At 34.4% G+C, this 27714-nt stretch overlaps 1 protein-coding gene across 2 annotated transcripts in view; it reads left to right on the top strand.

Annotated features, from left to right (window-relative positions):
* Positions 1-1423: 1423 nt before the first annotated feature.
* Positions 1424-27714, top strand: part of LOC136025223 (intermembrane lipid transfer protein VPS13B-like) — a gene marked incomplete at its 5' end in the record, with an annotated part of 79609 nt that continues 53318 nt past the window's right edge. For both annotated transcript variants that reach the window (XM_065701046.1, XM_065701045.1), the window contains 7 exon segments: positions 1424-1972; positions 2791-3037; positions 4834-5009; positions 14188-14382; positions 20445-20692; positions 22533-22956; positions 24262-26983. In XM_065701046.1, coding sequence (XP_065557118.1) covers positions 1424-1972; positions 2791-3037; positions 4834-5009; positions 14188-14382; positions 20445-20692; positions 22533-22956; positions 24262-26983 — 4561 coding nt within the window.

Raw genomic sequence — 27714 nt, 5'->3', positions numbered from 1 at the left:
TGAGAAAGGATTGTAAGTTATGCCCTGGGGTGTAAAAGGTATATATAGAAAGGATTATCGTGTAAATTTCGGAGGGGGGTCATTGGACTGATGATCAGAAGTTCTACTGCCCTTTTTAAGATTCAGAGTGATTGGAGGGTGGATGTCCCCCTCTTCACCTCGTATTTTTTTGAAATTAATCTGATAGAAATTTTGAGATAGCCATTTTTGTCGTAGAAACTTCCAAAATAGCTCATTCGGTTGGAAATTGAAAGGTTTAGTGCCCGTTTTAATAATTGAAAGTGATTAGAGGGCAACTAAACACCCCCCCCCCACAGCCTTCTGGGCAAAGGTTGTAAGTTATGCCCTGGGGGCATAAAAGGTATATATAGAAAGTGTTATCCTATCAACTTCGGAAGGGGCTCATTGGATTGGTAATAAAATGTTCTATTGTCCTTTTTAAGATTCAGTAGGATTGGAGGGTGGACCCCCCCTTACCTCGTATTTTCCCAAAATGCATGTGATATAAATTTTGAGATGGCCTTTTGTTGTCTTTGGAACATAAAGAAAGGCTCATTCGACAGGAAATGAAAAGGGCCAGTGCCCTTTTTATTAGTCAAAAATGATTGGAGGCCAACAAGCTTCCCCCCACGCCCATCCAAAACACATGTAATCAAAATTTTGAGATAGTCATTTCGCTCGGTCTGGAAATTATGTCTTTGACAACCACCATACTTTCTCAACACCAGAACTTAATTTGCACTTTACTGAAAAAAAAAATGGCTGTGGATTGTCAGTTTAGTATACATATACTGATATATATCCCGTAAAGTTTTCATAATTTTTATATATTAAAGCTAAAAAAGTTAAAACATTTTAATCGTCTATGTTTTTATATAAATCATACAATAAATAACTGAGTCAAACTCAAAACGAGCAAAAATTAGCATGAGTAGGGCTGACAAATACCGTGACTTCTCGAGACCAGACGATAATTTGCACTTTACTTAAGACAAAATACATATATACACTTTGGTTTTACTTGTTTAAAATGTTTTTACTAGTTATATGAAGGAGGAAATCCTTCCTCTCGCACTCCAATTGCAGCACGTGTGTCTGGTGCCGTTTTTGAGAATAACAAGAAATTGGAGGGTAAGCAGCCCTTCTCTCAAGCCCATTCATTCTCCAAATGCATCCCGTCAAAATTTTGAGACAGCCATTGACAGTCTCTGAGGCCCCGTCTCTTGTGTAATTGTATGATGTAGATAATAAGGGGCCGAGAAAAATAGGGTACGTCCTAGATTAGATGGGATACGGCATCTAAGGTACCACAACTTTTCATAAGAAGTGCTTTATATGATGAATTATCAGAACTTTCTTGTCCTGAAGTAATTTCTGTTTCTGACTTAAAATAATAAATGAAGCTATTTTTTTTTATTTAAAGGTATCTTTATGGAGTGGAGAAGCTGTTTTCAATAACTTGGATCTACGTCTTGAGACAATCGAGTCAGAATTGTCTCTTCCATTCAAACTAAGCTCCGGTCATATTCACGAGCTCAAAATTTATGTGCCCTGGACAAAGCTGGCATCTGAATCCATAGTTATAACTGTGAACACAATAGAATGTACATTAAATTTGAAAGATATCAACACAGAGAGTGATTCAGCATCAGAATCTAGCTTCATAGCAAGAAAAAAGCAAAGAAAGCAAGAACCAGTGGTGCCTCCAACATATTTACAATCTTTAATTAGCAGAATCATTAACAATATTGTTCTAGAATTTAATAATGTGATACTGAAGTATGCTGAAGATGATATAGTATTATCCCTGAATGCTCCAAGAGTGAGTTACAAAGCAGCTAATGCTGATTGGAAAGCTGCCTTTTCTGATATTGCTTCTCCTGATTTCATTGCTCGAAAACTATTGACTGTAACTGATCTAACTGTATGTCTTGATAAGAGGAACTCACTTGGGAAAATTGATGTATTTCAAGTAAGTAATCCTGCAGATATAGCTTTCAGCATATTGTTTTCATTGACATATACTGGACATCACGATGATCTTGTATCTTACAATATTTTTGCACAATTTCAGTTCAAGCCCATATTAGTTGTCCCACAGAACTGTAAAACCTCTAAATATTCGTGATTATTATTTTATATTATTATCAAGAACTTTGATTAGGGACAAGATGATAGTTAAGAACCTTCTTCTCACGAGGAAGTTTTTGTTTGCTGTTTAAGAATTAATGACGAAGGTGTCAAGCTTTGAAAATATATAGCCATCTATGCAATAAGTAGATAAACAAGTAGATAAACTTGCTATACAAGTAGATAAACTTGCTAGTAGATAAATTTGCAAATACAGTATTATATTTTTATAGTTTAGGGATCCTTCTTAAAAATGGTCCAAGGTATAAAATTTACAGAAAAGTTGGGACGTTTTGAGTTAAGAATGAAATTCTGCGGATTTAGAAACTGTTTAGATTTAAAAATCTCTACACCTGTCGGGATCCCTGTTTGAAATTTCTGGTTTCCAACTGAATTTTTGGGTAATCTTTTTATGATTTCTTCACCCAGTAGAATCAGCTTAAAAAGTTTCATAGAACTCCAAGGAATCCTCAGCATCTAAAACCTATGTTGAGCTTGTGAGGTGTGGCGATGATGGTAATTGCAGCAAATAAAAAAAAGGATAATAAAAACTTTGGCAAGTTTTTGTTTCCAATTCTAACATATTTGTATAATTTATTTCTATTTCAATAAATTTTAATTAATTTCTTCTTATTTTGTATGATCTTACTTTACTTCTAGGAACCACTTTTGTACCGAAGTTCCCTTGAAGGGAGACTATACATGCAGTATAATTCAGCTTATTCAGTGGAGCCTCATACTTACCGAATGGACTTTTTCTGCAACAAACTGGATTTTTCTATGTCTGACTCTCAGCTTCCAATGTTTATTAGACTTTTAGATTTGGCATACGCATTGCATTCAGGCTATTTTAGCTCAAAGAAGACCCAAGAAACAGTTGATGAGGATGAATATGAGGAAGAAGGCGGTTAGAATAACCTTTTCTTATTTACTATTCTTTTTCAAAAGTATAACTGCATATTTTTTCTCTTGCTATCCCTTGCAAACAGCAACACTACATATATATAATACATATATATATATATATATATATATATATATATATATATATATATATATATATATATATATATATATATATATATATATACATATATATGTAATATATATCTATATACTATTTATAAATATATATATATATATATATATATATATATATATATATATATATATAAATACATATATATATATATATATATATATATAAATATAAATATATATATATATATATATATATATATATATATATATATAAATATATATATATATATATATATATATATATATATATATATATATAAATATATATAATATATATATATATATATATATATATATATATATATATATATATAAATAAATAAATATATATATATATATATATATATATATATATATATATATATATATATATATATATATATATATTTATATTTATGTATATATATATATATACATATATATATAAATATATAATATATAAATATATATATATATATATATATATATATATATATATCCATTTTACATATGCAAAAACTCATAGATTACGGTGTTGTTTCTATCTTTTTTTTTGGGAAAAAGATCATTTGGGAATATGTTCTCAAAAACTGTGAATCTAAAAAAATCGGGAAAACTAAATATGCACTGCTTATGTAGAAATATATGAGAAATATTTGCCAAAATTGATATTTCATCTGCAGTTTCAAATTAAAAAAAGAAGAAAAAAGAAAAAAGGACAAAACCTACAGCTTCCATTCGTTTGAACTAAAATATGAAACATTTAATAGTAAATGTAGTTTTAGATTTCGAACTTAGTGCTTTAGCCCTTAAAGAGAGAATTGGTGCCATCACAAATATTTGTTGGATTAATTTAGCTTAAACTTCTTTAAGTAGGATGTACTTTCGGCTGTATGAAGTTTGTCAATTGATGCTTTTTTATGTTTTATGATTATGATGTAGTTATATCATGCTTTTATTTTCACACGTGACTAAACTTAGTCACATATTTATACGAAAGTAATATTTTGAATTGTGTCACTTCTCTGGTTGAAGTAATAAAAAAAAGAAGGTATATTGTAAAAGCACAGAACGTAAAATCCAACTTAAATTGGCTGATCAGGTCAATTTGAGCTTACGATATATCGGGACAATGTTACTTTAACACATTAATTTTTTTTAAACTGCTGCTTTTCTTCCTATTTGGTCGTCCCAAATAAGCAACAATATGTCAAAACAAATTTAGTACCACATCTTCTTGAATAAGTAAAATTCACATTATGATAGTAGCAGTAGTATTAGTGCAGTCATTATTATATATCAAAATACATAGGCACACCTAAAGCTAAGCTTGTGAGGGCATGCAGCGAAAACAGTGGCAACAAAAGAGGAAAAATGATGATATAAATTGAATAAATGTAACGAAAGAGATTTTTAGTGCAAGAATTAGGAGGTGGAACCATGTTCTGGTCAGCAAAACCAACTGTACACATTGACAGTATTACATTTTATGGTCTAAGAAAATATTAAATTTTTTGTCTGTTTGTTTTATATTTCTGATTGGTTTTGTTTGTATTGTATTTATATTTTTTAATATGTGGAATGACTACAATTTATGAAGATAATCGGTTCGGCACATCTTTACCTTGTGTTTTATATGTATCAATTTATATTTGTCTTACATGACCCCTATCATTTTTTCAGAAGAACAATCGCAAGACGACTCTTGGGCAGGATGGGCCTGGTCATATGTGCCCCCTTTAAACCCTTTTGCGTATGGCACGACTCCAGAAATATGCCCGGAAGACCTGATGACGAATCAAAGATCAAAAGTTTTCAATTTTGGGCTATACGTTGAGCATATCAGCGTTACTTTCAAAGTAAGTTGTTTATTTCGAACTATGACGTGGCTAGATTATCGTCAGATAACGAAGGAATACACACTCGCATGGACTTGCAGACAGGGAGTGAGATGTTGTCTTCCTAAGATGGGCTTTAAAGATATCACTTGAAAAATTGAAAAATACTGGTCGAAAAAGGCACTGATTTAATAATTTTTTTTTGGATTTTAGCCCCCCGCTGCCATTGGAGAAATTTTGCGAAACGGAACTCGAGTGTAAACTAGGTGGCTCGGACGGCTCAAAGCTTTTATTTATGATTGCAAACTATAAGAGTGGAGTTTATGAAGGCTCCTATTGATCCCTCCAAACTCAAGCTATTTGAATTTCATAATCAAAACAATTGAATCAACCTTCCTTCTATGTTCCATTAATACTTAGTGACGGTACTGCTACGTTCTTCATAGGGCTTTAGATGCTTCATGGCGACAGTATTTTCTACTGATTCATTAATATATATATATATATGTATATATATATATATATATATATATATATATATATATATATATATATATATATATATATATATATATATATATATATATATATATATATATATATCTAGTAAAAATATTTAAAAGAAGCTAAAACGAAGTGAAAACAGTTTAAATATATTTTTTTTCAGTAAAGTGCTGTTCTGGTCTTGAGAAGCTATTGGGGGTTGTCAGCTAATTTTTGCTCGTTTTGAGTTTGACTCGGTTATTTATTGTATGATATATAAACAAAATACGTTTAAAATGTTTAACTTCTATAAATTTAATAAATAAAACATTTCTTAAACTTTAAGGAGTATATATGAGTATATGTGTTGTAACTGACAGTCAACAGCCAATTTTTTCAGTAAAGTATAAATTATGTTCTGGTATTGAGGAGGTATGGGATTTGTCAAAGACATAATTTTCAAACCTTTCAACTACACTGAACAAAATGGCTATCTCGAAACTTCGATTAGATGTGTTTTGGGAATTGATGGATGGGGGGGGGGATTGCCTTCCAATCACTTTAATTAATAATTAATACAAAGGGCACTATTCCTTTCAATTTCCAATCGAATGAGCCATTTTCGAAGTTTCTACGACAACAAATGGCCATCTCAAAATTTCTATCAGATGTATTAAGGGAAAATACGATGTTTTGAGGAGTAGGGGCTACCCACCGTCGGAACACTCTGAATCTTAAAAGGGGCACTAGAACTTCTGATTACTGATCCAATGAGCCCCCTCCGAAGTTTATACGATCACCCTTTCTATGTATACCTTATATGCCCCCAGGGCATAACTTACCTTGGCCCCGAGGGTTGCGGGGGGGGGGGGGGGATCATCCTTGAAAACATAATTTCCGGTCTGTTCAGTTGTGTTGAACAAAATGGCTATCTCAAAATTTTGATTAGATATGTTTGGGGAAATGGTGGTTGAGAGAGGGAGGTTAGTTGCCCTCCAATCACTTTCCACTAATAAAAATGGGACCAGCTTTTTCAATTTCCTATCAAATGAGCTGTTTTCGAAGTTTCTACGACAACAAATGGCCATTTCAAAATTTCTATCATATGCTGTTCGTGAAAATACGAGGTGTTATGGGGGTATCAACCCTCCGATCACTCTGAGTCTTGAAAAGGACACTAGAACTTCTGATTACTAATCCAATGAGCCCCTTCCGAATTTTATATGATCAACTTTTCTTTGTATAGCTTATAAAGCCCCAGGGTTTAACTCGCGACTCTTGCCCTGACGGCTGTGGGGGGAGGGCTGCCATCCTCAAAGACATTATTTTTGGGGAGTTCACTTACGTTGAACAAAATGTCCATATCAAAATTCTTATTGGATGTGTTTGGGGAAATTTTGCCCTCCAATCACTTTAGACTATTAAAAAGGGCACTTGTTCTTCCAGTTTCCAATTGAATGAGCTGTTTTCGAAGTTTCTACGACAACAAATGGCCTTATCAAAATTAAAATCAGATACATGTCGGGAAAACACGAGCTGTGGGGGAGGGTGCATCCACCGTCCGATCATTCTAAATCTTAAAAAGAGCTCTAGAACTTCCGATTACCAGTTCAATTTGTCCCTCCAATGGCTATATGATCGCCCTTTCTACATATAACTTATATGTCCCCGGGCATAACTTACAACCCTTGCCCTGAGGGCTGCGGGGGGTTGTCATTCTCAAAGAAATAGTTTCTAAACCTTTCAATTACGTTGAGCAAAGTAGCTACCTCAAAATTTTTATTGGTTGTGTTTGGGGAAATGGTGGGCGTGGGAGGGGATATTTGCCCTCCAATCACTTTCGACTATTACAAAGGGCACTGGTTCTTTCAATTTCCAATCGAATGAACTTTTTTTGAAGTTTCTTCGATAACAAATCGCCATCTAAAAATTTCGATCAGATGCATCATGGGAAAATATGAGATGTGAGGAGGGGAGGGGCATCCGCCCTCTGATCACTTGGAATATTAAAAAGGGCACTAGAACTTCTTATCCGATCCATGGAGCCCCCAATGACGCAGTAGGTTTTAGACTTTTACAGTGAAAGAAGGAGGCAAAACCCAAACTCTTCTTTGTAGAGATTTTTGTTCGTTTCAAGCTGGATTTGTATATTCAATTTAAAGTTTCACTCGTTATATACTTTATTTATTCATTCATATAAGTAACTATTGTGTGTTTGTTTGCTATGATTATTTTATTTAATTTCTGTTCATTATGTGTTTCATTTATTCTTTAATAGTAATTTCTGCTTGTATTGAGCTTGCGCTATTATAGGTTTCTATTTCTTCTGATCTTAAGTTTAATATGGCCTTTTTTTTCTTTAGAAAACTTCTTTTTTGGACTTTTTTTTTAAATTAGCTCCTGTTCCTTTTTGATTGCCAAAGTTAAGTTTTTCAGAAAACTCTATTTCAGTTTTTTTTTTATTCCAAAACAGATTAACAGTTTTGTAAGAAATATTAAATTAAACTGTATATTGGATATATAATAATATCAATTGCTGAAAGCTCACCAGCTCAAGATTCTGTTTCACCCAGGCCAGATTTAAAGCTTTGACGCCTCTAGGCCCAAGCGTATTTGCCGCTCCATTTTTGCAAGATTTTCGGGGATATCCCCAAAAATTCAGGAATAGTGAAAGCCGCAGGGCCTAGTGGGCCTATTAGTAAATCCTGGTGAGGTTTTGCTGCAATTTTCATTTTGTTTTCAATGTTGTATTAAGAACAAAAGAAAATATTTGTAATAGAATTCCTTTCAGTAAAGCACTACATAGGTAGTAGGCCTTACACTTTTACTGTTGGAGGAACGGGCAGTAACTATACTCCTGTTTGTAGTCAAAACATCATTCAATAGAAGTATATAGCCCCTACTCCCTGAAAACGACGGCGGTGTAACAACCAATCATTAATCCTATTCTCACTTGTGTTTGAGTTCTGTTCTTCCAATTATTATAATAAAAAAAATGTGGAGTAATTTTGCATAACTTTGCAGCCACTTAAGTAAAAGAATGATAATTGTAGTGAAGACACCGTGCATTAGAAGTACATAACCCCTACTCCCTGAAGACGGTGGTCTAACAACCAATTCTTAATCCAATTCTCACATGTCTGTTGTTTCTGAGCACTTGTTTTTGGTCACTTTCGATTCTTAAGAACTTACAACTTCAAAGTTACAATTCTTTTTTCAGGTGCTATGGACGATTTCTCAACCCCTAATTTATAGTAATCTGAATTTTGTACTATTTTGAACAGAATGGCTATCTCAAAATTTTATCTAACGGGCATTAGCCTTTTTATTGCTTGTAGTGAAGACACCGTTCATTAGAAGTACATAACCCCTACTCCCTGAAGACGGTGGTCTAACAACCAATTCTTAATCCAATTCTCACATGTCTGTTGTTTCTGATCACTTGTTTTTGGTCACTTTCGATTCTTAAGAACGTACAACTTACAAAGTTGCAATTCTTTTTTCAGGTGCTATGGACGATTTCTCAACCCCTAATTTATAGTAATCTGAATTTTGTACTATTTTAAACAAAACGGCTATCTCAAAATTTTATCTAAATTAATCAAAACTGGCTATAAAAAAAAAAAAAAATCTTGCCGGATGTATTTGGGGAAAAAGGTGTAGGGGGGAAGGGGTTAGATATTCTCTGATCACGTTTGATGACTTTTAATAAGTTAACAAGAACCTTAAATTTTCAATCAAACGAGTCATCTCTGAAGTTTATACGACCACCCCTAAGATGCAATTTTATAGGCCCTCGGGGCATAGCCTAAAATACTTGCCCCCTGGCTCTGGGGGATATGTCAATCCTGGATTTTTCGTTAATCGATCTTTAAACTATTTTGAACAAAATAGCTATGTCAAAACTTTGATTGGATGCATTTGGGATGCATCTTGGAGAAGGGGGGGGGGACTAGTTGCCCTCCGAGCACTTTTGACTCTTGAGAAAGGCACTAGAAATTTTTATTTACAATCGAATAAGTCCCCTCCGAAGTTTATACGAACATCCCTTCAATAAGATCTTCATATTCCCCCAGTACACATTTTACAATACTTTCCCCCAGATTATGGGGGGGGGGTGTTTTATCCCTGGTGTTTTCTTATATTATCTTTGGTCTATTTTGAATAAAATGGCTATACAAAAACTTTGATTGGACACATTTAGGGAAAAAAGTTTTGGAGGGATAGGGGGGGGGTGGGGTGGACTAGTCGCCATCGCATCACTTTTGACTATTAAAAGGTGGATTAAACCTTTTAATTTTTAATTATTTGTGCCCGCTCCAAAGTTTACACGAACAACGCACAAGTTACAACCCTTCCTCTGGCTCTGGGGAGGGGTATGTTGACAACGAAGTTTTGTTATCTTATAGTTGGACTATTTCGAACAAACTATTTCGAACAAAATTTTCATATATTGCATTTGGGGAAAAGCGGGTGTTTTTGTCAAAGGGGGGGGGGTGGATACCCTCCGTTATCTTTTGACTCATAAAAAGGTAACTAGAACTTTTAATTTCCAATCAAATGGGCCACCTTTGAAGTTTATATGACCACCCTTACATGAAACCCTTATACGCCTCCGGGGCATTTCTTAAAACCCTTGCTCAAGGGCTCTGGGGGGTTGTGTTGAGGCTTGTTGCGCTTGGAACTCTTTTTGATTCTCAAAAAGTAAACTAGAACTTTCAATTTCTAATCAAATGTCGATCAAATCTTCGAAGTTTATACGACCACATCTTACATAAAAACCTCTTACGCCTCTGGGGCACACTTGCCCTCGGGCTCTGGGTGGTTGTGTCGATGGCTAGTTGCCCTCGGATCTATTTTGACTCTGAAAACGTGAACTAGAACTTTCAATTACCACTCAAATGAGCCCTCTCCGAAATTCATACTAACATCCCTTCCATAAGAACCATATAGGTCCCCAGAGCACAACTTACTACGGCTGCCTCTGGGCCCCGGGGGTTTGCGTCGACACCGGAGTTTTTCTCATCTGACCTTTGAACTATTTTCAATAAAATGGCTATCTCCAAATTTTTATCGGATGGGCTAGGGAAAAAGGGCGTGGAAAAGCTACTTGCCCTTGGATCTCTTCTGACTCTTAAAAATGAACTAGAATTTTCAGTTTCCAATCAAAAGAGCCCTCTCTGACGTTTAAACGAGCATCCCTTCCATACGAACCATATATGCCCCCAGGGCATAACATACAACGGCTGCCCCCGGGTCCTGGGGGGTTTTTTGTTTTATGATTTTTGAACTATTTTTAACAAAATGGCTATCTCAAAATTTTTATCGGATGCATTTAGGAAAAAAAGGGCGTGGGGGGATAGTTGGCCTCCAATCTATCTTGAGTCTCAAAAATTGAACTAGAACTTTCAATTTCCAATCAAATGAGCCCTCTCTGAAGTTTATACCAGCATCCCTTCGATAAGAACCATATATATCCCCAGGGCATAATTTACAACGCCTGCCCCCAGGTCGTGGGAGGTTGTGTTGACCCCGGAGTTTTTGTTATATGATATTTGAACTATTTAAAAAATGGCTATCTCAAAGTTCTTATCGAATGGGTATGAGGAAAATAGGGCGTGGAGGGGGGGGGGCTGTTGCCTCCGACCTCTTTTACTCTTAAAAAGTGAACTAAAACTGTCAATATCCAATCAAATGGGTCCTCTCTGAAGTTTATACGAGTATCCCTTCCATAAGAACCATATATGCACCCAGGGCATAACTTACAATGCCTGCCCCCGAGCCCTGGGTTTTTTTTTCGACACAGGAGTTTTTTTCATGTGATTTTTGAACTATTTTTAACAAAATGGCTCTCTCAAATTTTTTGTCGGATGCATTTTGGAAAAAAGGGGGGGGGGCTAGTTGCCCTCTGGTCACTTTTGACTCTTAAAAAGGGCATTAGAACTTCTGATTTACAATTGAATGATTCTCCCTCCGAAGTTTAGGCGACGACCGCTTCCATATGAAGTGTCTGGGAAAAAAATAAATAAATAAAAGATTGGAGTCGTATGGCCTTTACTATAGGCAACGCTAAAGCGTTGCCTCTGGTAAGTATCAAAAATAATTGTATGATTATATGTTTTCCCCGGAAGACAACCGTTTGTTTTAACTGCCAACTCAAATTCTTAGAAAAGTCTCATTTACTTCCTTCTTAGTGTTTTGCTGTCGTCTATAATAATATCAATTTAATATATGTGTGCTGCTAGCTTAGTTGTAGAATCTTCAGTTTTGAAATTTAGACTATGCTAGAAGATTTTTCAGTCTTTTAAATAAAATATTACTTGTCCTAGTTTTTGAATATTGCCAAACAACAACATTGAAATATATTTAAATACCATTTTAGAACTAAGTTTGATTGGGGAAGCGCGATTGAAAAATATAAAAAAAGAAAAATAAATAATTATAAGGAACCCACAACTCAATTGCATAAAAAATGATTTTCTGAAAATACTAGCCAAATAAGAGTGTACAGGTAAAAACAAAGTATTTCAGCGTTATGTTATATGTGTATATTATTTTCTATAGTTCTGTGGCTTTAATTTTTCAAAGTAAGAAACACATTCCCTATCATTCGGTAGCTAAGATAGGATTTTATCCGTTTACCGAATTACATTTTTGAAATTTGCTTTGTATACTTTTTAGATTGGGAAATATGTTGACAATTATCTAAGAATCGTAAAAAAGGAAAATTTCCTTGTTTTTAAGCAGTTTAGATCATTGTCTATGTAAAATTGTAAATGGTGTCATAATTTTGGTTTGGTGAATGGAAAGATCTGAAGCTAACAAATCCAATGATAAAAGTATGTTGTCCTTCAGGTGCAAGGTACAGCTATTGGCTTGTCCGAAATCACTTTTGAGAAAGAAGATAAAGCGAACGATATTGTTTTTCATTGTACAACGCCTATTCAAAGACTATTTCGCCAAAATATCAAAAAGTGCAATTTCGTATAGTTACTTATTTTGGTGGAACATTTCTGATTAAGATGAGTATGAGTGAAATAAATCCATACATGCTAAAGTCGGGCAGTGATCTTTTTATGGACTTAAAAAAATCTGGTTAGTTTTAGCTTCAAGTTTTGAGACTTGGATTTTTTTCCTGCGAATAAATCCTCATATTTATAATTTAGTCATATTTCATATTCCTTTCCTAAAATAGTCTTTCCATGCTAGAAGAAACTCAGACAATACTTTTTTTTTAAATAACGCTGTAGCCTATGTCAATTTACAAGGCCAGGATTAATGGATGTCTACGATTCAAATGTTAAGTTTGTAGAAAGGAAGAAAATCCTGGTTAACTTTGTTGCCATTGGCTTAATTCAACTTCCTTCTCTCTCACCTTTCATCCTCGTGAGAAATTCCTTACCAAGGTCGTATCAAGAGGGGGGGGGGGTACGAGAATAGACACCCCCCCCCAAAAAAAAAAGAAATTGTCTGGCTCGTAAAAAATAAAAATGCGTAAAAAATTTTTTTAATGCACTTTAAAAGTTTTTGTTATGACCCCCCCGGAAAAAAACTTCTGGGTGCGCCCTTGCCTACTACTAAAATACCTACCTGGAAATAGAACACATGTTACGAAAAATTTTCGTTTTATTTTTTTATTCGGTGTCAGTTTACTATAGTGATCGGCAACTGACATCAATAAAATTAGAGATGTATATTGAATTATTGTGAAATTGTTTTGTACCTAAAAAAATGGCATTTGATTTGCATAAAATCCTTCGCTATCATTCCATGGTTTTATCGGCGAAATAGCCAACGAGATAATTAACGATAAAAACAAACGACTTTTTACTACAAAAAAAAACGAAGCTAAAACTTTGACTTAGGAATAAACAAAATATATTTGATAACATACATTTATCAGTCAGTCAAATTCACGTTATCTAATTTATAATTGTAAATTGGGTTGTTATCCATCCTCTCTTTCATTTTTCACGTCGAATTAATATTACCGCGATCAAGACATATAATTAAAGCTGAGCAATCAGCTACCATCAAAACCGAGCATAGTAGACCTACACACAGAGTACTGAAGTCAAAATATACACCAGACCCTGAAATCCAAAGAGCCATTTCAAGACATTTCCCGCCTAACAGTAGAACAAGAAGTACGTTCTCTATAATTAAAAGAGGAGTCAAAAACTTCCTCAAAATGGTCATTTCAACTTTTTTTCTTTTTTGGAATGTTATTCTAATGAGGTGAAGGGAACCCGGATGAAAGGTTTTGCTTATTATTTCGTGTTGAAAAGTGATTTAGATTAAAGATCTTAAAAACAAATTTTACTACCTTATCTGAACCTTGTTGAATTAGCTGTTGTTTGTAGTAATTCGAATCATTTTAGAAAAATAATTATTTTCTTTTTTTTTTTTTTTAGGGTTTTCAGGGTTTTTTAGTTTTGGTCTTTTGATTAAACAATGGGTTAGGTTTAGTTTATTGAGTTTAAATGCTGCTTTATAATTCTTCTCTATCATGAGTAACACCTGCTCAAGGCGTAGGAAACACATGAAGCTAATTTCATTTCACATTTGCTTTCCTTTTTGAAATTTCGTCTACGGGCCCTATGAATTTGTGCAAGGGGACTATTTCATTCCCTATTTCTCGTTTTTCCAACATTCTGCGTAATCATTTTATTTCAATAGTGTGCGTTAAATTGTTATTACTGTATTATTTGTTTAGACAACAGTGGGACAGTCAAGTCGTGGTCATATATCAACACCAAGAACCCGTTTTGTCGGACATACGGTTCTGAAGTTTTCAGGATGTTTTATGGATTCCTATATTGTTGGATTGGAAACTGTTGTCGCAAGAATGGGCATAGATGGAGCTTCCATGGAGCCAATTGGATCATGTCCATGTGGATCTACTTTTCAGGTATGTATGCGCTCTACGTTCTTTCGCATCGTTTTATACATTAACGAGTTTATGCAATCAAATTATTCACCGAGTTTTGAGTTCTTTATTTAACAATAAATTTCATAAACAAAAAATTACTTCAAGACAATCTCCCCCATTAGGCTCCACGGCCGGAAAGAACAGGGGAGAAAAAAATACCAACACAAAAAGATACAAACAAAATGCTCCCCCCCACCAAAGAAATTGAGTCGCCCACCTTAATAATCCCCGAAAATGACAAGCTAGGCAGGGAGTAGCACATGATTTCAACAACTCAATTAAATATCCAATTCAATCCAGAGACATCAATTCCATGGGAAACCGCAATAAAAAAAAATTATCTACTAGCTAGAAAATCTCTAACGCAATTTTTGAACATACCAAACGAGTGGCGGCTTCGCACGAACTCTGGGAGCGTGTTCCAGATCCTGTTGCAAGCTGTCAGAGGGTTGAAGTCAGACCTCACTGATTGAGTGAGAAGAACCAGTAAATTTTTGGAAGTGTGGAGATAATAAGTCGATTGATCAGAAACAAAAGATATATTATTACATAGGACAGTAGGAAGATGGCCGTGCAACTGTAAAAAAAAATGAAAGAAGAACAAGAAAGAAAATAGAGAGATTTCTAATCAAGCTAGGGTTTAAGTGAAGATCGGTTAGTTTCCTGAATAAGAGTCCTTGCTTCATCATAAAGTTTTGAAAGTGGCATCAGAGACAAAGAGAAAGTGGCAAAGTTGGATGTCAAAAGTTAACATCCAAATAACAGAACAATATGAAACATAAGACTGAACTAGGCTGTAGAACAAGATTATAAGAATCGACCCTGGAAATATGTATTTGAGCTTTCTAAGGATTTCGAGACTCCTGGAGACTTTCATTTTAATCAGGTCAATATGATGCTTGAAGGAATGATTTTTGTCAAGCAAGATTTAGGATTCCAAGGCAACGATCCTTCACTAACACTATATGTCTTGAGCTAGATCATACATACTAACTAACCAACGTTAACTAACTAACTAGCCAATATATTGTTTTTCAATAATCTTCGACCCAAGAGAGCGAATGATCGCTACAAAAAATCAACAAACTTAAACGCATCCATTATCAGAAAAGGATTTAAAAGGACAGTGACTACTTTTAGATCCAATTACATGTTCAGCCATTTTTTTATAAGTTAAATTTTAAGTTAGATCAAATATCCTAATTATCTTACGTAATCTCTCGCTTTTAGGATCTTTCACCCAAGAGAGAAAATCATCTAAACAAACAACTGACAGAGGTAAATGCCATCTAGTAAGCCCCAGTCTATCCAGGTGATGTCGCCCTTTTAGACGACTGACGCGAACGGCAGGAGTACCTATATTTAATTTTTTTTTGTTGTTCCAGAAAAAGATAATTAATACTCGAATAATTGATAAGATAGGAAAAACCTTAGAAACAATTAAAAAAACTAACTTAGTTTTATTAGAAAATGCCTTACAATATTTTCTAAAATCTAAAGATAATTGCTCATTCAAGTATTGGTATCAGCGTAAAGAAAATAAGGAGTAATGAAACCATTTTGGATATTATGTCTTGCAATTTCTTTTTTTAGGTGCAAGCTTAAGAGCTGTTCAATATTGAGACCCTTGTTCACAGAAAAGTAATATAAACGGCAAATTATAGGGCAAAAATAAACAGCCTTACTGGTAAAGTTTGCCATTATTAATCTTCCTTAGCAGACCTTTTCAACAAAAAAACAACGAAAAAAGTCAAGTTTATGAAAAATTACGTGAAGTGCTGCAAAACTGTCAAGATTATCTTTACCGAAATATTGCCCCTTGTATAATTTAGTAGTATCTGTTGGTGCACGTCCACTAGGTCACAACTTTAGTTACGATGGACAATTTTGCTTGGCTTTGTTTCTGTTTCTTTCTAGTCCGAATTGTAGTATTATTTGAAAGTATCTGACAAATTAAAGAAAAAAGACTTTCTTGAGGTGTATGTTTTCTCGGAAACAGGTGATTTTGCGACAAGTCTGCATCCGTAAATTGTATTAAAAGAACCGTGTATTTTTATATGATTGGAACCATTAGTGTCAAATCTATAAATTTACCGAACCTGAATTATGATATTACTTTGATGTTGTCTTGGAGAAGAATCGAAACTTCCTTAAAAAAAAAGAATCGAAACTTCCTTAAGAAATTTGTCTTTTTTCCAACAGTTTTTAACTAATGCTCAAAGTATTTGCAATATAAAACCCCATTAAACCAAAGTTCAAGAATTTAATTCGGTGGTGGGCAGGGCTGAATCTAAAATATGGAATAGCAGCAAAATTCTTGCCTTTTGTTGATATGTTAAAAACATAAACAAAAAAGAAAGCAACATACCAAAAATAGCACAGAACATAAACCCTCAACAGATATTAACCGAGTAAAACAAAACAGACAAAGCCTATTTCATAGTATATAAACTTACACTCGATGGGAGATAAGTGTACCTCCCTCTTTATAGACTAAGGCCTCTGTTCCCCATGAAAACCTAAATATTTGGACATTAAAAAAAAAACTTTTTTGGTTATGTGACAACCGTGACCTTCTCCAGGAAAACTGTTAAAAATTACTATGTCTTGGTTATCAATAAGAAAAAAACAGCCCTGAAACAAAATAATAGAACCCCAAAGAAGATGTTTTTTAAGTAGTTGGCTACTTCTTTAAAATACTTAATTGAGCAAATAAAGAAGAATAAACTTTCAAGCAGAGCTTTTGTTCATAAGATAGATATAAATTAACAATTCAGTAAGATTTTACATTTTCTTAAGCTTTTTGGTGGTAAATGAAGAAAAGGCCATAATTAAGTCTAAATAGCCATTTTCCTGCCATAAAAAAAGCGCTTATATGCTTCTCAAATCCTTATTTGATTTAATCTGCACTTAATCCTTCCGTGCAGCACATCATGGTAAAAGCCTCTGTATGTGTGGGGCTTGAGACACACCTGGTGTTTCTTATTGAGCGTTTATTTGGCCGTTGCTGCTCTAGCGCATACACACTCTGCGGTAAACATTGCCACCGTTGCCACATCAGTTGATCATAATAGATAGATCACAATAAATCGTAAATAGACCTGAAACCTTACAAAAAGAGTTTATTTCATTGAGTGTTGTGTACACCATGAGTAGAGAACAAATTCTTGCATTAGCATTATTTTGCCGACGATTGAAGAGGAAGCAAAGAAATACATTGTATGCCCCCTCTGAAAATTTACTAGAAAAACACACTGTATGACCTCTATATTTTTGTAAATTTATCAGATGTACAGGAATTCGGGGGAAGGGGCAGTTATACTAGAAGCTATTCTGAAAACCAGTATGGTAGGTAGAGATGTTCTTAATGTAAATGAATTCAAATTTTGTTAAAATTTAAGTACTTAAATTGGATCATCACTTAATTTTTTTTATTGATGATAAATAAACTTTAATTTGTTTAGGGCTGAAGACGGGCTAATTTGAACCCAGCCACTTTAAACTTGCTTGAATTTCTGGGCACTTCCTAGTTAAATTATCTTCTTTTTTTTTCTTTTACAATTGGCCTATCCCTTCTCAGGAATAGAAATTCATACATGAATTCCAATTTGATTTTTTTTTATATACCCTATGCAAAGACACTCTCATCAGCAGTGGTCAGCGGCAAAAAATGCCAAGTCTGTACAATTCCATTTAGTTCCATAGACATCATCTCTGAGTAGATGTTAAGATAAACGGTTGTTTATTTGGTAGTTCGTTTATTGTAGGGACAATGGACGACTGCATTGCTGCCTTCGACGTTTGTTTTAGCGAACGTTTTTTTTTTACCTCCTAATGTGTACATCGCCATGCTATCCTATACGCCTCTAAGAAATGTTCAGTTAAGAAAAAGTTCGGTGAAAGAAACGTTCGGTATAAAAAAACCAAGTGTTTCTCGGGCCTGTGTGTCTCGCAATCGACCAAATTTCTTGGACTAATTCTTAAATATGTTATTTGATTCAACCTTTTAAAAATACCAACCTATCAGTAAGTAGAACGAAAAAAAAATCCCATAGGAAATCAAAACTTAAATCGAGATGTGGATTTTTTATGCATATCAGAAAGATGTATGTCCATGCTCGTCATAATTCTACAGGCTGTATCGAAGTTGAAATTCTACAAAAGCGGTACTTTGTGTTTTAAATAAATGTTTACTTAGAACTAAATTTAAGGATTCAAGTATCATTTTTCTCTAATGACTTCGGAATATGTCTAGGCTCGTATATATCAGGTATACCGGTTGGCGATGACTTAACTAAGCAATTAAAATTTTGCTTTTTAAAGATTAGTTGCAACTGTACTTAGTACTATCAGAAGATCATATTTTAGTTTCTTTTTATTACCGTGCAACAATCTTTGGATGGTATATATGCAGTATGGCAGACAGCAATGATTGGTTAAGAATTAGCTGAGAAAAATCATTTAGAAATCAGCAATTTATTTTAGTAAAGTATTGCAAATGCGAAAATTTGTTTGCAATAAGGATATGCTAAATTATGGTTTTTACCAAATGCTGAAGTGGTCGTAGCAAAACTTTTCTTTAATTTCAATTTCGTTCCCTGATTTAAATGCTCTCGAGGTTTCCGTATGAGAAAACAATTTTGTTTTTGCAATCAGCAAATAAAAACTTCGATACAGTTACTGTGTGCGGAAAACATTAGAAGGCACTAGAGGTTTTAGTAGAGTTCTAAGGGATTTAATGTTCATTATAAAATCTTTATTAATTGCACATTTTTAATAGATTTTCATTATTATTCCAGTAATCTAGACAGGAGTAAAGTCAGGCATGAACGCCGGGGAGGTGCTTTGTACCCGCGTGCCCCTTCGATCTCTCGAGAAAATTTTCCTAGATTTCCAGTAAATTAACACATTTTGCTTTATTCCCAATTTTCTTTGAAGCATAAGAAGGCACTAAAGTTTTATCCGAGTCTAAGTTTACCTAAGATCCTACATGTACTATATAAAGAGTTTTTTTTTGCAAAGTCCCAAACTTCCAAACTTGTCCCATACCCAAGGTCCCAAAACTTCAATGAATAGAAATAAAGACTTTGTTTTCTAAGATTTCATTTGATCTAGCATATAAATGACAAACAATCAGTTCACTATTACTTGTATACTGTCTGTGTCTTTGCAGATTTGCAGCAGAGTAATCAAGGATCAAATTAAAAAAAAATTTGATGAATTGTACACTTTGAAAATACTCTATTTCTGATTTAAATATTAATTTATGATTATAATTAGGCAAAAGTACTGCCACAAGGAAAGAAACAGACATACTGAAATATAGAAGAAATTAATATTTTCTTCCGTAGAATGGCTGGCGGAAATTAGACATAAATAAAATTACTGTCAATCGTCAAATACTATAATATACAAAAATGTTGAAATAGAAAGAAAGTTGAAATAAAATCAAAAGAGAAAACGGGAAAGAGGAGAAAAAAGATACTGCATATGTTATACTGTAGGTTACTTTGTTTTTAGTTCGGGGGATTTTAGTTGTTTTTTTTTTGTATAGATTCAAAACAGCCCCCTTGTGTATTTTAATATGTCATTTCAGAGGGTAACATAAGACTTTTTAAACTTTTTAGGAACCTTTTGTATGCTCGTCTGCATTTATGTCAAAATTCTATTTTATGAATTGATTATTAGACATAGAAATTCCCCTGTCAAACGAGCTGAGAGACATCTTAGCACATAGTATAGCTGAAGGAAGTTGGAAAACATCCATACAGTGCCCTTTATGATGCTTTGAACCCGTCCTACGCTCAACAGGAAGATCTACGATCCTTTCCTTTTTACAGTTGGTGTGAAAAGAAGCAATTCAGTCAATGAAGTAGAAAAATATTATTTCTTTTATGGAGTGTAGATGTTTTTAGTAGAATGTACCACGTGGCAGTATGTCTTTTAGGAATGGGGTGGAAAGGGGGTTATAAAAGACTAATTGCATCCTTGTATATTCTAGTATCTCGTTTAAGGCTGAAACAATCATTTCATCTTTCCAGGAACCAAATTATCTCGTGTCCCCATCTGCACTTATGTCAAAAGCCTATTTGAAGAGTTCATTATTTGACACTGTTGATATTGAAAAGCTATATCCCACCGATTGGGAAGAACGAATCCTTGCAGAGTCTGAAATAGAAATGATGAGCCGGACCTCGTTTCTGGCAATTGATTATTTTTATTCTTTAAAATTGCCTGAAGATTTTCAAAGCAATCACCAAATGCAGTTGCAAGACTTTCTCGAGTACAGGTAAGTGTCCTTTGTTGTTTTCTAAATTGTGGTGATTCAGTGTTAATTTTGTTTTTCTATCCTAATCTTATTATGTGATGTCTACAGGATTGTACCTCGTTAGGGAAAGGGTCATTTTAATCTGATTAAATAATTTGCAAACAGTTGATTTAATTTGTACGTTGTTATGCGGAGTTTTTATAAAAAAAATATTATTGAGACATGATTTATTTGGTTAATTGAAATGATTTATTGGGATTTGAAATAGTGGATCTAGAGTTGAAGCTTGTTACTAATAAAATATCTTTTAGTCCAACAAGGGTCAGTACAGTTGCTTATCAATCAGTCGATTAAGTGAAGTCAGAGTGAAAACATCTTCATAGTGGCAGATCTATTTCGTGCTCAGGGTTTCGTTAAATTTAATATTGGATATGGAACTAAGATTAATTGGATGAACGATGCCACATAACGCTGTCAATTTCTGCGGATTGATCCTATTTGACGCACTGCTGATAGTGACCCGTCTTTACTATATTTGTTGTTTGAATGATGGGACGTAAGGAATAAGGATTCACAATCCCTGGAATTGTAAAAGATTTCAGTTACACCGTCGGAAAATAAAATTTAACCGGTAACAGCACGACATATGCGTTACGCAAATTTCCTGGTGTTAATAACATGAGGTATAACATATGTTATAGTAAAATGCAGTGTTTCGTAAAAAAAAATTGTTTATATTTTAAAGTATGTTTTATAATTACAAAAGGTTTTGAACCCCGTCAATTTACTTTAAAATGAACCATCAAACAGCTCTCTACGATGTTCCAGTGCCCCTTATCTGAGGAAAAGAAAAAAAGACAAGAAAAAAGTCACTTTTCTTGATTGTCAAGCCCTTGTTATTTTTCTTTTCCTTGTTATTTTTATTTTTGTTATTTTTTCTCTTGTAATTTTCCTTGTTATTCAAGAGACCAAAATAGATTCTTGCGAGACACCAAAAACCACAGGGTGCCGGTCAGATGACATGCAGTTCATCTCCAGAAACGTAAATTTTTCCAGGAGTAGGTTGTAATCAACTGTGTTTAAGCCTTCGTCAGATCAAAAAACATTTCACCAGCATTATTGTGATCTACAGCTATATTACAATTGCACTAGTCAAAAAATTAATGCACCCTCGTTTTTTTTTGTATTCTTACGGAAACCGAACTGATTACTATTTACAAGATTAAATTTCTCTAAAAATTGGTTAGGTAGGTGCTAAGAAATTTTTGATTAAGATGAAAAACAACAGGTAAATTTGACATGGGGCTGTAATTACTTAGATCGTTTTTTATCGCCTACTTTGTAACCAATTTTAACTTTTCTTATAGCTATCTGAAAACTTACATTATCGACATTGATCATTGAGTAGCGATATCTTAAACCGATAAATAAATGGGAAAATATACTCCGGAATTTTTAAATTTACCAAGATCCCTACTGCACAAGCTTTTTTTTTTGTGTACATGGTATACTCTGCCATCTATTATAATTTTCTTTAAGTGCAATGATATACGAGATGGCAGAGTAAATCTAAAATTAGGTCTTCTAGTTACGAGGGAATCAGCTCTTCTGTTTTTTGGCCTATTGAAGAAAAATGGTTCTGAAACTCATTTTGTTTCGAAATGCACGGTGCATTTATAACCTCTTTCACAGGCATTTCAGACGGTAGAATGTTGGAACACTAACTTGCAGCATACAGATTATCTATCAGCTCTTTAACGGGTCAATTTCTACACCCTCTAAACTCGATACTAATAGCTCTTTTTAGACACCTTCTTGATCCCAAAGCAATAATTTGTTATATTTTAGCTTTTTTTTTCAGCGACTATCCTGAGAAAGCTTTGTGCAGAATTTTTATTGGAAGGACTAAATTAACTTTTACTCCGGGCTTATTGCACAGACTTCAGATGCTCTTCCATTCATTAAAGAAGTCAGAATATCCTCCATTTCAACCACCTGTAATTGACACCCGTCCTACTGATGATGTTAAGCCGAAAATAAACCTTCGAAAATATGAACTTAAGATTTTATCACCAGTAATATCTTTCCTACCCCTGCCATCGCATAGGTCTATTTCCCGATCAGATCTGTCTACTGATGAACTCAGTGTTATGGTGAAATTTGATGACATTATTGTTCAGCAAACAGTCCCGATGTACCCTAGACGTCTTGCCAATTATGCTACCTCTTGCAAAAACCTTGACGACCAAACAGTACAGAGTTGCTATTCAGATATAGCTGTCGTGGTGAGATTTTAAAATTAATTTTCCTTCGGTATTGTTGCTAGTACAGTGTTGTTATGTGTTTACGTTTTATTTTTCAAGTTCATTGTTGTGCAACTGCATATATTACTCCTACTAATGAATTGATTATTGCTTGTTCTTTCTCCGCCCTACTGTGCATAACATATCTAAATTTATAAACGGCTTAAGAATACCCCAGTAAAGTTAGAAAAAAGATATGAAAACATCTACGGAAACCCATATGTTCTGGCCCAAAAATATAGTTTGTCCGAAGTCAGAGATTCATCCCTAAAAATGTTTACGGTTGAAGTCATGAAATTCATACTATTTGCACGTATTGTTTAATCTAACTCACATTTTCTTTTTTTTTATGTGTTAATTCTATATGCCAGATGTTAATTAGAAGGATTTCCAAGAACTAATGTTTTACGGAGACCTTTCAATGGATATTTTTTTGACATTAGTGTCCGTTTGGCGGATTTCTAGTAGAAAACGGAACTTCAGGTTTGTACCTCTGATCCGAAACTGAAGTTTGAGTTGATCTATTTGATTATATGATCACCCTTCTTATTTGCAAAATATCAAGACTCTTTCAATCGGATTTAAATTCTTTCCCACTACTAATTCTTCGTTTTATTTAATGTAACTTAGGTGTGTTCACAAAAACCAAGAAGGTCTGGTCACAGGTGTGCTCGCAAACCTGGACCGTCAAAACTAGAGTTGTCTTAGCTCTCTGATGTCAGCAGAATTTTAGTAGATATAACATATGTAAGGTTTGTGAGTAATAAATAAAAAATGGAACTCGGAGAGTTTCACGCGAATTGTATTATTTTATCCTTGTTTATCGGAATCAATTTGGATAATCTTGTAAAGTCTTCAGTTTTTAGGAGGAAACCTTTTTAAAATCTCTAATCTTCCTGGCAACCACGCAATATCTTTAATAACCAAATAAAGTTGAAACCCCACTGATACCATTACTGTCACCCTTCAGGTTTGACCTCCAATTTTAATCTTTGATATAAATCTTTAAGTCTGATAAGTCGAATATCGCCTTTTTTTACATTTTTATATACTTTAATGGGTTGTCAATTCATGGAAAATATAGTGGGAGGGGAAGAATTTTTTCAAATCAAGAGGTGCAACTTTTTTTTTTCAATAAAATACAAAAAAGCACTTTTAAATGAAAATATCCTCCCAAAAGGTATTTTTCACAACCGATGGAGGGGGTAAAAATAAATAGAGAGAAGCACATGACCTCTCTCCCTCCTCCTTCGTTTTGCGCCACTGACATTTTCCTTCGTGTTTCAGGTATCAATGGAAGTATTTCTTGGTCTGAACGAACACAACACAAAACTGGTTGATTTGAAGAAGTTATTGTACACTCAGTTAACCCTAATACATCCTGAATTGTGGGAAGATCCTTTGTTTCCGAGCAGAATTCATCATATATCTCTTGAAGAATGTCGGATTGTTATTGGCCTACCACAGATGCTCGTTCTCAACCACACCTTTTTATTCTTAGCTTCACCAGAGCATTCTTCAGAAAATTTTAAGCGTATTGTTGAAGATGCAGTTATTTGGGATAAATGTATATCATTAAAAGTATTTTCACTTGGAGGCAAAGTGGCTTACAGTGATGGCTGTACAAGTTATAACTTATCCCTTACAGAACTTGAAGCTTTTCAGGACAAATTACCTATTTTTATTAGCTCCAAGTGCAGCAAAGATACACCGTTTATTTCATGTGACATTGTCTCTGGCCCCCTTAGCCCTGCGACCCTCAAGTTGAGTGTAGCTGAATATGAAACTTATTTACGACAAGATATTTTCGATTTCTTTGGGTATAAGCCAGTGCCGCCTCCCTCTGAACCTGTAATCAACCAAAGTGAAGCAAGTACAAATCAGAACTCGGTTCGAGCTACACTTGATTCTACTGCAAAAAGTTTTACGGATGGAAAGAGTTTAAACAGTTCGTTCTTTAGGCTTTCAACTGATTCTGGAATGTTATTAGATGTTCGACCATCCTCCAAGAAAACTCAGATTTTGAATTGGCTTTACGCTGTTTCGTCTATCAGTTTTAAAATTAATATAAAACCAGGGGTTATGGTTGTAGGAACTCGATTTTCTATTACCTTACCATCCATTGAAATGACTACAGAATGCCATGGTGATCCTGACAGAATAACTCCCTTGTCTTCTAGTGCTTTCCCACTTCGAGTGACTGTATCCAAGTTTTCATTTGTGGATTGCAATGATAAAATTCTTTTGCCATGTAACTTTACGTCCATATTAACAAAAAGTGAAATGAAAGTGACAGAGGCCGATTCAACCATTGATTCCTGTAGACAAACCTCCATTTGTATCCATTCAGATCTAGACCCAATAGTTTTTTCACTATCCATCTCCAAAATTAAAAGCATTATATCTGCTACCGAAATGATGCTAGGGTTCGTTGATTCGCTGCTAAGTTTAAACCTCAGTGCAGGAAAAGTCGTCCCAGTTCCAAGTGGCGGCTTATCCGACGTTAGTGAATCTAGCTCGCTTGCTGGTATGAAAAACAAAATTTCCATATGGTTTCAGCTCACAATACCAAAGGTAGCTGCAACCCTAAGCATTGCAAGTAAAGTTTTAACGCTGGAAGTTGAAGACGCATACACTTCCTTCGATTATCAAGAGGTATATATGAAATTGAAAACAAAAGTTGGGAAGTGCACAGCATGGGAAGCTGAAGAAGGTACAACTCTAAAGAATCTCATTTTGAATATGACACCACGCCCAGAAGACCTGACAAAACCCCATAACTTTTTTACTGCCACCTACACTACAGCTGAAATTGAAAGTTTCAAATCGAAAATTGAATTTGAAGAAGATCAGATGCCCAAGCTTGATATGACGAAGGAAAAGTATATTAGTGAGGTTGACATTCAACTTGAACAGTTTGACGTAAAACTCTCTCGAGATATTCTTCAAAGCTTTGCAAGTATTTTTTGCATACTTATGGAATTGAAAGTACCCAATAATTTAGGAAGGAATTTTACACCAGTAAATAAGCAACCAAAGTCCATATTCGCTACAATTAATGGGTCGTCATTGCCACTTATATACCTGCAATCTTTTGGAGTTCGATTCTATGTTACACTTCCTGGGCAAGACTTTGACACATTTGTGCTACAGGTCCTTGAAGCAAGTATAACTCCACAAGTAGACAATAAAATTAATAGATTTCCGATACTGCGGCCAGATCTTTACGAATATGCCACTAAGGCAAACCTCCTTGACATTCCAGGATCTGAACTTGAAGATCGTCAATACAAGCTTGTAATTTCCGGGTTTTCAGTGTCACTCATCCCTGCAAGTGCCATATCTATGGATGCTTCAGTATATCAACAAGAAAATCCAGCTCTTCGATGGAATAAATTAAATTGTGATTATGAAAATGTAGAAGAAGTGAAAAGCAAACCCATAATATCCTTGACTGATATTGAAGCAGTATTTGCTCCTGCGATTTTGCATTGTGTGAAGTCAGAAAGTTTTAGTGAATCCTTAGTCTGTGGTCACAGTCTCGAAGTTTATTTTACAAGCATGTCTTCTCTTTATATTAGTGCTGAAGTATTAGAGTTATTATTTAATACTTACAAGTCTTTCGATTTCTACACAAAGGTAGAACACAAACCGGACAAGGCTTCAAGTGTCACCTATATGTCTTGTGAAGTTCCTATCACTTTATACGCTACTATGAAGAAGTTGAATGTTCATTTTTTCGATGAGAAATCTTCTAGTTTGTTAGTAAACCTGAAATTGCTTGAACCTTATATTATTAGCCACATGATAAAAAATTTCGACAAGTTTGAATTTTCAGCTTATGACTCGAGTGTATCAATTGGAGGTGCATTTAAGACAGTAACCGATATAAATGAGACTGATTATAGCCTCAAAATATTTGAAACAAGGAGTGGAGAGCCAATCGAACCGAATGGAATAAATCCTTCGTTCATCACTTTGCAGTTGACGCAGTTTCTTCAAGGGAAAGGTGATGCTCTTTTATATCTTCTTTTTCTATGCGATGATATTTTTTTGTAAACAGCGCCCCGCTGTTTACAAAAAAAAATGAAAGCAATGAAACAATAGGTTAAAGGAGTGGTTCCCAACCAATTTAGGGCCATACCCCATCTAGGCATTTAAAATCCTGAATCCCCCTTGTGATATTCTAATTTTTTATTCAAAATTTTACTTGCATTCATTTGAACCAACCTTAAAAGGCCATTAATTTGTTGTTTTTTTTCGAGCTGTCCACTAGACATATTTTAGAGCTGTCCACTAGACAGTAATGAAAAATACTGTCTGAATACAGCACCTTTTATACAATTTATTACCTCATTGCAATACTATCATGTAACTATCTTGCTATTTAAATGCATATAAATGTGATGAAGAATGCACATCCTCACTATGACTCACCAAAATATTGTCATGCCCCATCGGTGGGACCTGCGCCCCACATTATGAATCACGGGGTTAAAGCGATGAATGAAGTGCGTCAGTTTCTACAAGAAAAATTTGACGCAGCTCCTTCAAGGGAAGGTTGATGCTCCTTTATATCTTCTTTTTGTATGCAATGATAGGGCTCCGATATATACACAAAAAAAAAAGAAAAAAAGTCGTGCAATAATACTATAGGTTAAAGTGACAGATGAAGTGCTTCAGTTCCTTCAAGGGAAAGTTGACGCAGATCCTCCAAGGGAAAAGTGGTGCTCTTTTACC

Source organism: Artemia franciscana, chromosome 3, assembly GCF_032884065.1.
Source record: "Artemia franciscana chromosome 3, ASM3288406v1, whole genome shotgun sequence".
NCBI lineage: Eukaryota > Metazoa > Arthropoda > Branchiopoda > Anostraca > Artemiidae > Artemia > Artemia franciscana.
Note: the sequence above shows the minus strand (reverse complement) of the source record. Positions and strands in the feature narration are given on the sequence as shown.